The sequence below is a fragment of the Terrapene carolina genome, unplaced genomic scaffold, assembly GCF_002925995.2.
Source record: "Terrapene carolina triunguis isolate 2854851 unplaced genomic scaffold, T_m_triunguis-2.0 Scaffold62, whole genome shotgun sequence".
Lineage (NCBI taxonomy): Eukaryota > Metazoa > Chordata > Testudines > Emydidae > Terrapene > Terrapene triunguis.
Genome location: NW_020664413.1, coordinates 3564641 through 3577484, shown reverse-complemented (window position 1 = coordinate 3577484; position 12844 = coordinate 3564641). Strand labels below are relative to the sequence as shown.

The following is a 12844-nucleotide window of genomic DNA, read 5'->3' as shown; positions in this document are numbered from 1 at the left end:
ACGAGCACAGTATAAATGGTTAAGCAAATACAGGATTCTAATCTAATATTACTCCTACATTAAAACCAAGCACTAGATTTGTTGCAGCTTCTGACTTATACTTAAGCACTTTTACTGCACTGTACATCTTCAAAGCACTGTACAAACTTTAAGTAGTCCTCAGACCGCAGTATTATCCATGTCAACTGTCCGGAGTGGCTCACAAACGCGGGTGCCAACCTCAGGGTAGACTGTTACAAACCAGGGTGCTAACACCAAACTGGCTGTGTTCTATAATCAGATTTCACCAACCCAGTATCAAATGTGAACTCCTCAAGCAATATAACAGCCTTAACATGGAGTCACAGAGAGTCCCCTTGGGCACCCCGGTCTATTTCCCCACCCAGGCAAGCCCGCCTTTGTGACAGAAGGACCGGTACACCAAAAAAATCACAACAATGTACAGGTTACTTCCAGTCCCAAACCACAGGTCAATTATACCTTAGATCTCTCACCAAAGACAATGCTAATAGCCAATCCTATATTAAGCTAACTAAAGGTTTGTTAACTAGGAAAACAATTAGAGTTATTTGTAATATTAAAGCAGGTAAACACACACACACATATATATCTATATATATCTATATCAATATATCTATATGCGTTACAGTCTTAGGTTTCAAAAAGTAATACTGTAATATGCAGGCTCTAACCCAAACTAAGCATCTTGGGGATCCCCTTGCTTATGCTTTGAAATACTGCCCTGGCCAAATTCCAAGCAGCAGAGTGATATAGATCCTCCTGGTCAGGGATTTTTATTCCTTTCCCCCAGAGTTCAAACGGCGATGGGATGCAGATTTGTGCATATCCCCTCTTCATGGGTGTGGGAGGAGCAATCAGCAAAGTCTTTTGTTCATTGATGTTCCACAGTAGTTCGTCTGGAGCCTAACACCTCTTGTGGCAAAACTAGTATTTTACGCTTGGTCATGTTTCTCTCCTGGTTGTGGGGGTTTCCAGTTTCATAAGAAACACTTTTATAGTTACAAAGCAAACACTCCAATATTACCTTATAACATGGGATATGGAGATAAGAAGTGATATTAATGCAGGCAGCAACTCACAAGCATTTTATAATGTCCAAACACTAAACACAACTCTATAAATCTAATACCTATTTTAACAATACTAACACACAGGTGAGCCAGACTGGTTTCCAGCTATGCACTTGTCAGTGATCAGTGAGGATCTTGCCATGAGCGGGCACCTGGACTGCCAGCATCACAATCCCCGTTTACCCGATGGAAAAAAAGAGATATAGAGGTGTTAAGTGACTTGACCTAGGCCACATAGCATTTCAGAGCCAGGTTTAGAATACAGGGGTTCTACCATTCCTAGGTTCAGTCCATTGGAGCACGATGGCATCATCTCTCTCAGGCATTACTGGCACTCCCATCATCTTTCTAGTAGCATAAAGTAGGCCTTCTGCCTTATTTTTTATGACCAAGTCTAAGAAGCGATGATGGTAAGAAAACTGAGGCAACAGCATAGATCTTCGTTAAAGTGGCTGCCAATGAGCAATGGCTATTTCCATATTTTACCATTTCTCCCACTTCTGTTAATACTCAAAAATTACATGCGGAGACTTGGACTGGATTGGTGGGGCATTTCTAACCAGCATTATTTTCTGTAAACTGAAATGCTCCCATTCTTTCCTTCCAACACCATATATCCCTATCTGGAAGTCAACACACCTATCTCAACTATCAACAATTATTTCAGAAACAAATTAGCATGGATATATTTCCTCCCAGTAAAATACATACATAGACAAAGGGATCCCTAACTTATTCATAGGGACCACACACTTCAAGAGATTGTATCAGGACACCTCCCTTCCCACTTAAGAGAATGCAGACCAACTCCTCTCCCACTTGTGGTGATGTAACAGCCACATGGCAACTTTAGCAACTGTTACATGAAAAGTAAATGGCTATTAAGTGTACTTCAGGAATCTTTTGGTGAAGTTTAAGCAGCTTCAGAAGAAAGCCTGCATCATGTGACCATCCATTCTCTGGACCAAAGCGCTAGAGATGACACTTCTTACTACTGTAATTAGGAAAAAAAAGTACTAACATTACTATAATGCTTTCCCACTGGTATTAAGAATGGTAACACATGTACCCTAATGAGTTGAGAGGTCTCTGGAAAGCAGTCTTCATATAAATACTGCAGTACTGAAAAAACTTGTATCAGAGCCTATGATCGTCTACATGTATTAAGCCTCAAATACTAAGCTATGAATTTATTCTAGAACTTCAGAACAACATGATGAGAAAGCCAGAAAGAAACTGCATGGCAACAGTAGCGCAGCATTAACAATGGGTCTGGGGGCAAGGGACTATTTAAGAATTTGTACACTCCTTACCAGGTATGGTGTGCACCTCATCAAGTATCATAAGTCCCCACTCTTGACTTTTAAGCCATTCCATTACTCTCTCTGCCTCCCAAGACCTCTTAGTTGTGTGTCCCAACATAGAGTAGGTGCTAATGGCAACAGAGCAGCCGATAGGCTTGTCCTTGGCGTCGGACGTGAATCGACAGATTTGGCTGTCATCTATGGTGGACCACATTTTGAACTGGGCTTTCCACTGCTCCACAGAGACAGAAGAGTTGCCAAGTACCAGGCAGCGCTTACGGACTGTACACGCAGCTGTAACTCCAACTAAAGACTTGCCGGCACCTGCATGAGGGGAGGAAAAACAAGAGCAACTGTCATCAGTAATCAACCCGACAGACAGACCCCATCATTCCTTGGATAAAAAGGGGGAGGGGAGGAAAACCACTGTGGAATGGTTGGCCAGGAATCCTAGAGGAGGGGAAATTTCTCAGTAGCCACAGCTTTAAGACTATAACAGAAACAGCAGCCTTTACATATTAGCATATGAAACCACACATCTGTGTTTGCTGCTTGTCATATGCTTATGAAGAATCTCAGCAAAATCACTGCAGTTAATGTTCTCTTTGCAGCAAAATGAACTGCTTCGAATAGTTTCTTTGTTCCAAAGCTTAGGCCAGGTCTACACTACAAGCTTCCATTGGTAGACCAGGGGTGTGAAAAATCCACTCCCCTAGTTACAGCGACCTAACCCCTGGGTAGACAGTGCTATGTTGATGAGACAGCGTCTCCTGTCGACAGAACTACTGCCTCTCATGGAGATGGATTAACTACACCGACGGGAGAAGCTCTCCCGTCGGTGTAGAACCATCTTCACTGAAGCACTACAACTGTACAGTACAGGGTCTTTGTTGCTTCTACAGGCTGAGCCATTGCACACTCCAGGGGCTCCTTGTGTTCCTTTATTCCCCACCCCTACAAGCACCCTTTGTGCCACCCTCATAAGAGCATAAGAACGGCCAGACTGGGTCAGACCAAAGGTCCATCTAGCCCAGTATCCTGTCTTCCAACAGTGGCCAATGCCAGGTGCCCCAGAGGGAATGAATGGAACAGGTAATCATCAAGTGATCCATCCCCTGTTGCCCATTCCCATCCCCTTCTATTTCAGAGAGTCTCTGGCAGTTTCCCACCCACCCCCACTGTCATGCCAGGGCTCTGTGTACTCCCAGACTCTCATGGATCACTAACTGGTTAAAAGACAGGAAAACAAGGAATAAATGGTTGGTTTTCAGACTTGAGAGAGATAAATAGTGGTGTCCCCCTGGGGTTTCTACTGGGCCCACTCCTATTCAACATATTCATAAATGATCTGGAAAAAGTGAGGTGGCAAAATTTGCAGAGGATACAAAATTACTCAAGATAGTTAAGTCCAAAGCAAAGGGTTACAAAAGTATCTCATTAAACTGGGTGACTGGGCAACAAAATGGCAGATGAAATTCAATGTTGATAAATGCAAAAAATATGCACATTGGAAAACATATGCCCAACTATAAATACAAAATGATGGGGTCTAACTTAGCTGTTACTACTCAAGAAAGATCATAGAGTCATTGTGGATAGTTCTCTGAAAATATCTGCTCAATGTGCAGCAGCGGTAGCCAAAAAAAGCTAACAGAATGTTAGGAACCATTAGGAAAGGGATCGATAAGAAGACAGAAAATATCATAATGCTGCTATATAAATCCATGGTACGCACACACCTGGAATAATGTGTGCAGTTCTGGTCACCCCATCTCAAAAAAAAATATTAGAAATGGAAAAGGTACAGAGATGGGCAATGGAAATGATTAAGGGGATGAAACAGCTTCCATACAAGGAGAGATGAAAAAGACAGGGACTTTTCAGCTTGGAAAAGAGACAACTAAGAGGGGATCTAATTGAAGTCTATAAAATCTTGACTGGTGTGGAAAAAATGAATAAGAAGGAAAAAATAACACTTTCACATAACACAAGAACAAAGAACACAAGAGCCATGTGATGAAATTAATAGACAGCAGGCTTAAAACAAACAAAATGAAATAGTTCTTCATACTACACAGTCAACCTGTGGAATTCATTGCCAAGGGAAATTGTGAAGGTCAAAACTATAGCAGTGTTCAAAAATCAATGAGATAAGTTCATGGAGGACAGGTCTATCAATGGCTATTAGTTAAGATGGTCAGGGATACAACTCCATGCTCTGGGTGTTCCTAGCCTCTGACTGCCAGAAGATGGGAGTGGACACAGGGAATGAATCACTTAATGATTGTTCTCTGTTCTCTTCCTTCCCTGGGAAGCACCTGGCATTGGCCACGGTCAGAAGACAGGATACTGAGCTAGAAGGACCATTGGTCTGACCCAGTCTGGCTGTTCTTACGTTTCTTGCTTTGCCATCCTTATTTCTTTTCTTTCTATTTGGAAGATAAATCATTCAGGGTGTCAACATTTTAAAACCCTATGGGGACAATCAGTAGAACTGAATTGGGGGAGGTATTGTTATGCTGGAAGGTGTTAATGGCTGCCAGTGGTTGGCTCTTTGATCTACAGACATTTGCAAACCTAGCTGCTAACCAGATGCCAGGGGCTCTGTGTCGTTCCCCCCCACACACACACACAAAAATCAACAGGGTTATGTCCAGAACATTCCTTGAAACTCTCTGGAATCAATCAGCTTTGGCAGTCAAAGATTGTGTTACAAACAGAGAAATGCCATCTAGTTGCGCGTAAGGCCTTGCTTCAGCTCAGGCAAAATCCAACTACTTACCACATGGCAGGACAATAACACCAGATCTAGCACGCCCATTCCCAAACATCTTCCTTAGACTTTTCTCCTGGTAAGGTCTGAGAACAGCTGTGGGCTTCAGGTCTATATTAATGTCAGGATTCACTGAATCATTTCTGAAGTCATACTCTGCCAGCAAGGGGTACTCCAAGTGGATGCAACGCTTCTGAAGCTCTTCAATCATTTCCTGGAAAGGAAACAAAGCTTCTAACAGCACATTCTAAATTTCTAAAACCTGCTGAGGATTTTTTTAAAATAGCTAGTTTATATATACACGAGCTGTATAAAGGCAAGTTAATTGTTCTTTTACACCCTTTGCTTGCTCTGTAATAGCAGGAGTTAAAACCTATTCCCAGAATTTTGCTGGTGATCAAAGCAGAAAACAGAACAATTTAAGTATTACTGTATATTAGAAACAAAGGGAGGAAATTGTTGACAAATGGAAAAAAGTGAGATATTCAAATCTCTGAAAGAGTGTTATTCTGTAGGGAAAGCCCTTGATAATGTCCTTTACAGGACAATTGACAAATCAACATTTTGAAGTAGCAAATCCCTTCTTCAAACACAAAAAATTCAAAATACAGCATATCTGGTCACTGTTTTGTAACTGAAGATCCACAAAAGCTACACATCTGGTAACTGAGAAATCTTCACTCCCCAGTAACAGTTACTCTACCACAACAGCATGTTGCTTTTAATTGCTATCTGAGACACTGAAAAAATGACCCGAATAACCTGCTGATTTTCTTTATGTTTCCAATAAGGCAACAAAAGACTTGCCACGTCTAGGATAAAACTACAGAAACTTCAGACATAGGCTAGGTCTACACTACAGCGGTGTTCCGACCTAAGATACGCAACTTCAGCTACGTGAATACCGTAGCTGAAGTTGCGTATTTTAGGTCGGCTTACCTGGTGGTGAGGACGGGGGAAAGCCGACCGCTGCCGCGCTGCCGCCGACTCCGCTGCCGCCTCTTGTCGAGGTGGATTTCCGGAGTCGACGGCAGAGCGATCAGGGATCGATTTTACCGCGTCCTCACGAGACGCGGTAAGTCGATCCCCGATAAACCGATTGCTACCCGCCGGATCGGCGGGTAGTGAAGACGTAGCCTCACTTATGAGGCTTTTTTGTGATCGAATACAGTCTATTCATATACAGCACCTGCTACCTGTGAAGCATTGGTATGCTCCATTCTGTACATGACAGAAATATAAAAAGCATCTTTGTCCAAGGATTTAGACAAAACACTGCAAGAAACCCAGCAAAATCTGATTCAAACCCCTGCATAATCTCACACCTCACTACTTACACGCTCCTGGGATGGGGAAGGCACTTGACAAACAAGCAGTAACATTAAAGGTTCCGCACCCGCAAACAGGAACAGTGAATCTCTTTACATAGGCCAGGTTTGCATAAGGAGTAAGAATGCTATTGTAGCTAAGGCACTAGAGTGGAACTTGTCTTTGGGCAAGTCACTTAAGCTCCTGGGACCTCAGCTCCCCATCTGCACGAGGGAATACACAACTATCTCTACTTCACACAAGATTGGGTTTTTTGAGGACTGAGGTTGGGATTTTCAAATGTCCCCAAGGAGTTAAGCACGCAACTCCCTTTTAACTTCCATAGGCTCCTCTGAAAATCGCAGCCAAATTCACTAGTATTTGTGACAGGCTCAGAAATGACAACAATGAGCACCAAAGAAAAGTCCACAAGATCTTCCTAAGCTCCTCAAACATACGGGGTATGTATGCAAGCCACATTAACTACACTATTCAGCAAAAATTAACTGCCAACAAGATCAAGCAGACAAGGTAAATTTAAGGACAGTCTCACAGTTGCCAGAAGCTGCTGGGGCTGGAAGGAGATGTGAAGTCACACAAAGCATCCAGGTGGATTTAGAGCCTGCCTTCACACTATATTAATATTTTCAAGTAATTAACTCTCTCAGGTTTGGTCAGCATAACAGTCCACCTAACGCAGAGTTAGCACATTCAATCCTGCAGAAAGGGAACTCCCCATATGCCCTAGCAACTGCCCTGTAGCCTGTCAACATCACTCACGCGTCAGCCAGGGAAGGGGCAGTGTCTAGTTTTCCCTCCCACCAGGCTGGAGAGGAAGAATCTGTGATGTGGGACTTTCGGAGGTGGGGGAAGAAATCTTTGTGGCTCAGAGGGCCCCCCCAATAGAAAAGCCTTAGAATATGGTATTTAGCTACCCCATATCCAATTGCTTGCAGTGGGACTCACCAGGAACATGGATGCGAAGGGGTTAACAGATATTTACCTGCTTGACTTCAAAAGATACAGTCTGCGTTTCTTCCTCCTCCTCCTCATCTTTGTCCATCTGCTCGTAAAACTCAAATAAGTCAGCCGGGACATCCGATTTATTCTGAGCATCTGTCCCTTGTGATGTTGAAGGACCTCCATCACTGGATTTGGAAATCTGAAAACGGGCATTTAACAGAAGCTATTAGAGATTCTCACTGAGCAATGGTTCATTAATAAGCACAGAGCACTTGCAACGTTTACAACAGAAGGAAGCATGCAATGACCACCACTGCAGATATTCAAGAGCGTGTACAGCCTCACAACGAGGAATCCAGCATTTTAGATGGTGACCCTCGATCCCAACGTACTGCTGATTTACTCGTGAAGGTCTCCGTGATGAGCTCTGTTTCTTCTCCCTCAGCGTTTCTCAGCCGACACTCTTTGATGACGTGGTCCTGAAGAAGCTGCTGGATGACTTCAGGGTGGGTGCTTTCTACAAAATACCTAGATGGAAAGAACAAACAAGAACTATACAAGCAGCTCCCAACAAGTTTAAAGCACGTTATACCAATCAACAGAGAATCTGTCTGAGCACCTACCAGAACACTGGCATTGATGTTTCAATCTACCTGACAGTGATTCCAGATGGAGTCACTCAAGTTCTAGCATCTTTGCCATCGCTTGTGTGTGTGAAGGTTAAAACAATTGTTGCTACTACAGAGAACTTTTCAGACACCCTCACAGCAAATATTTAGCTGCTAAAGATTCCCTTGCTTGAATAATCCATTTCAAAAATTAGATAAAACTAGAAAGACTCCAAAAACACCATTTAGATAACCCTGAAAATCTCCCCAATTTACAGTCCATCTCTAAAAGGAGTCAATTCTTTTGAAGCCTAATTGGGGTGGGGCCAGGAAAGGAATCTGAGTACGCGCAGTGAGCTGCCTGAGCCCTTAGTATTAAGGCAGAAGCTATGAAAACCTTATGCTGCGAGCCCTAGAAGCGTTTCTTCCCCTTGAAGCTTGCCAATAAAGATGCTCGTTGGAGAGTCTTGTTAAAATTTGAGCCTACAGAAGCTGAAAAATGTTTGAACTCGAGAAGCAGAAGGTGGTTCAGGGAGGCCTCCTAAAACTGCTATAAAGAGTTTGCTAGTATTGAACATAAGAACAGCCACACTGGGTCAGACCAAAGGTCCATCTAGCCACGTATCCTGTCTTCCGACAGCGGCCAATGCCAGGTGCCCCATTGCCTGAACAGAACAGGCAATCATCGAGTGATCCATCCCCGTCGCCCATTCCCAGCTTCTGGCACACAGAGGCTAGGGACATCATCCCTGCCCATCCTGGCTAATAGCCATTGATGGACCTATCCACCATGAATTTATCTAGTTCTTTTTTGAACCCTGTTATAGTCTTGGCCTTTACAACATCCTCTTGCAAAGAGTTCCACAGGTTGGTGGATCTCTGTTTTACCCAAAGAGGCAGGTTAAAAGGGAGGCAACAGGGACAGGGCACTGGGAGTCAGGAGCCCTGGGTTCTATTCCTGGCTCAGCCACTGACATGCTGTGGCATCTCAGGCATGTCACTTCCCCTCTGACCCTTGGTTTCCTCATATGCAGAATAGAGAACAGATTTTAAGGCTAAAAGGGACCATTTAGATCATCTAGCCCAGTGGTGGGCAACCTGCGGCCTGGCTCATCAGTGTAATCCGCTGGTGGGCCGCCAGACAGTTTGTTTACATTTGCACAGCTGCCCACAGCTCCCAGTGGCTGCGGTTCGCCATTCCAGGCCCATGGGAGCTGCAGGAAGCGGCAGCCAGCATGTCCCTGCGGCCCGCGCCACTTCCCACAGTAAAGCAATCTAACGCAGTAAAACAAACATTGTCAGCTCAGCAGTCTGAGACCATAGATTGACCAATCAATTAATGTAAATCAGCGCTTTGGGTCTGAAGAGTCTTTCTAAAAAAAACAAAGCATACCCATGCTAACACAATGACCACCACTCGAGTGAACACAGAACAGTCAAACTTAAAGCAAATAACTACTATACTAAAGCACTGCAAGCAGGGTGAATAAAAAAAAAAAAATGGATATGCCTCCCACCCCACCCCCCAAAATAAAAGAGAAAAGCTGCTTACCTGTTGTGTTTCAGCACTAGCTTTACCTTTCCATAGCTGACAGTACACAGCTACAAACAGACAAGAACATCCATTAGGAACAAGCAATTCAGATTCAGCATAATAAAGCAGTGGCTGATTTAGTGACAGCACATGTTTTTGTGTGTATACAGAAATACATACACACACCCCTGGCTGTGTAACCAGAATGGTTCACCAAGACTAGTACAGGATCAATAAGAGTCAGAACAAATGGGAAGTATAAGGGAGAACTGAAATCAGTCAAACTCTACACGCACAGGATTGCTGAGAGCTGCTGCAAAATTGATGGGTATCAAAGATGAGAGGTCTTCAAAAGATTTCACAGCCTATTACGGATTACGAAAAAACAAACAAACAAACCCACCCATCTTAGTTACCATTAAGAACTGGATGCTTTGAAAAATCTGAGCAATTCCTCCCCTGGATACAGAAGAGATGGGAACTCATCTATCCCACAATATAGTGTCAGACTCCAGGACAACAGTCCCATTGTCAAGTCTGGAATCTTTGGTAATATCTGTCCAAATAGCAGCTTGTTCATAAATATTTAAGGCTACGCCATGATATCTTTCACACGCTTCTACACTCTCACAATCCATATCCAGAGAGACCTGGAGACCCAGACAGGTTATGGCTATCTGCTGATAACAAGACTGGTTACAGCAGGTGCCTGGCAATGCCCACAGTAGTGTTTATTTGTATTATCATAGCACCTAGGAGTACAATTCAAGGACAAGGACCCTGCTGCTCTAGAGATTATCCAAAAACAGAACAAAAAGACAGTCCCTGCTACTTGCTAAGGTTGAAAGGCACAGTCCTCACTAAGGAGGCATATGCTTTTCTTGGCTTAAAAGAAATTACATTTTTATCATTTTCAGAGAACTGCCTCCCGCCAACCAACGTATATTAATTGCCATTATTATGCAATAAATAACTACAATATGTTTCATTAATGCAAAGCTATGATTGCTCAGTTAAAGTAAGATTCTTATAGCAATGTTAACTCTGCCACACTCCATAGAATATACAAGCTATGCAATACTTTATCAAAAATAATAAGACTTAGTTCCTAATTCCTGATTAAGAGTGTATTTTCTACACTACTTTTTGGTTAAATGTGTAGATTACTATATTTCTGTTAATATAAAAAACACATTCCAAAAAACATACAGGATGTACAACACAGGTGTGTTAATACATCTGTTGGAACCTTGACTATGGCATTTCTGACTTTGATTTTAATAGAGCAACCTCACCTATGCATTAACTTACTATTAAATGCAAAAAAAAACGTAAGCAACTCAGACACTGTTCAATAGTGCAGGTTTGTACCTTTTGACAATGTGAAGTTTTAATGCATATAGCAGGGGTGATTCCAGATTTGGGGTCAGATGCTGCAGCACTTACTGACTCCAATTAAATTATTTACATGAACAATGGTTACAAGATCAGATCTTTACATGAAATTTTCTGTTTGTGGGTCAAACCTATTTATAAGGTATTTTCAGTATTTAGGACATGCATACATGTTGCATGGAGAAACCAATCAGAAAAATGCAATTTTGTTGTCCAGTTCCAATCTGTCACAGCCTGAAAGCTATGTTTCTCACGCTATCCTAAGGGTAAAGGAAGAAGATAGGATGAAGAGCATGCTTCCTTGAATTCTGAAACAGAGCAATAGAAGAGAACAGGATTAGAGACATGAAAAGACAATGGAGAATGACTCTCCACTGAAATGGTCTTACCTTGATAAACTGAATTATTCCATCTGGGACACCAGTCTTGCTCAGCTTTTGCAAATATTCAGTGATGTCACTTGTTTGTAAACCAACACTGACAGCAGCATAAAGCGAGTAAGCAGTGAGTTTGTATTCGTGTATGTGGGTTGGCCTGCACACAGGCTCAGCAATAGCAACCAGAAAATCCTGAGCATATTTATAAACAGGAGAAAAGGCTTCCAGGAAAACATGGCCATCAGGAGCCTATAAGACAGCAAAGGAAAAATATGTTAAAGAAATAATGAGGGTGTGTGAGGGTATGTCTACACTACGAGGGTAATTCTATTTTACTTAAATCGAATATGTGGAATCGATATTGCAAAGTCGAACGTGTGTGTCCACACTAAGGACACACTAAGGACAGTAATTCGACTTTGTGAGTCCACACTAACGGGGCGAGCGTCGATATTGGAAGCGGTGCACTGTGGGCAGCTATCCCACAGTTCCCGCAGTCCCCGCTGCCCATCGGAATTCTGGGTCGAGCCGCCAATGCCTTCTGGGTAAAAAAAATTTGTCGTCATCCGTCCGTCACTAACGCCCTCCCTCCCTCCATGAAAGCGCCGGCGGGAAATCAGTTCGCGCACTTTTCTGGTCAGTGACAGCGCGGACGCCACAGCACTGCGATCATGGATCACGCTGCGACCATCGCTGCACTTGTGGCCGTTCTCAACACCTCGCAGCTTATCATACACCTTTCCCTGAGGCAGATGCAGAGAAATCGGGCGAGGAGGCTACGGCACCGCCGTGAGAGCCTGAAGTCGGAGAGTGGCACAGAGCTGTCAGAAACCACGAGCCCCAGCGCCCAGGACATCACGGTGGCAATGGGGCATGTGGATTTTGTTGAACGGCGATTCTGGGCCCGGGAAACAAGCACGGACTGGTGGGACCGTATAGTGCTTCAGGTCTGGGATGAATCCCAGTGGCTGCGAAACTTTCGCATGCGGAAGGGGACTTTCCTCGAACTTTGTGAGTTGCTGTCCCCTGCCCTGAAGCGCAAGGACACCCGCATGCGAGCAGCCCTCACTGTCCAGAAGCGAGTGGCCATAGCCCTCTGGAAGCTTGCAACGCCGGACAGCTACCGGTCAGTCGCGAACCACTTTGGTGTGGGCAAATCTACCGTGGGGGTTGTTGTCATGCAAGTAGCCAAGGCAATCGTGAAGGTACTGCTCCCAAAGGTAGTGACCCTGGGAAACGCGCAGGTCATCATAGATGGCTTTGCCGCGATGGGATTCCCAAACTGCGGTGGGGCTATCGATGGGACTCACATCCCTATCCTGGGACCGGACCACCAGGCCAGCCAGTACATCAATAGAAAGGGCTACTTTTCAATGGTGCTGCAAGCACTGGTGGACCATCGGGGACGGTTTACAAACATCTACGTCGGATGGCCGGGCAAGGTTCATGACGCTCGTGTGTTCAGGAACTCTGGTCTGTTTAGACGGCTGC

General features: G+C 43.9%; 1 protein-coding gene across 1 annotated transcript in view; it reads right to left on the bottom strand.

Moving 5' to 3' along the window:
- ERCC3 (ERCC excision repair 3, TFIIH core complex helicase subunit) overlaps positions 1–12844 on the bottom strand; it is a 50580-nt gene that overhangs the window by 26653 nt on the left and 11083 nt on the right. Inside the window, exons 3-8 of the mRNA XM_026647380.1 lie at positions 11366–11602; positions 9600–9649; positions 7832–7967; positions 7480–7638; positions 5178–5382; positions 2405–2719 (exon numbers count right to left, since the gene is read on the bottom strand). Coding sequence (XP_026503165.1) covers positions 2405–2719; positions 5178–5382; positions 7480–7638; positions 7832–7967; positions 9600–9649; positions 11366–11602 — 1102 coding nt within the window. The remainder of the gene's footprint in view (positions 1–2404; positions 2720–5177; positions 5383–7479; positions 7639–7831; positions 7968–9599; positions 9650–11365; positions 11603–12844) is intronic.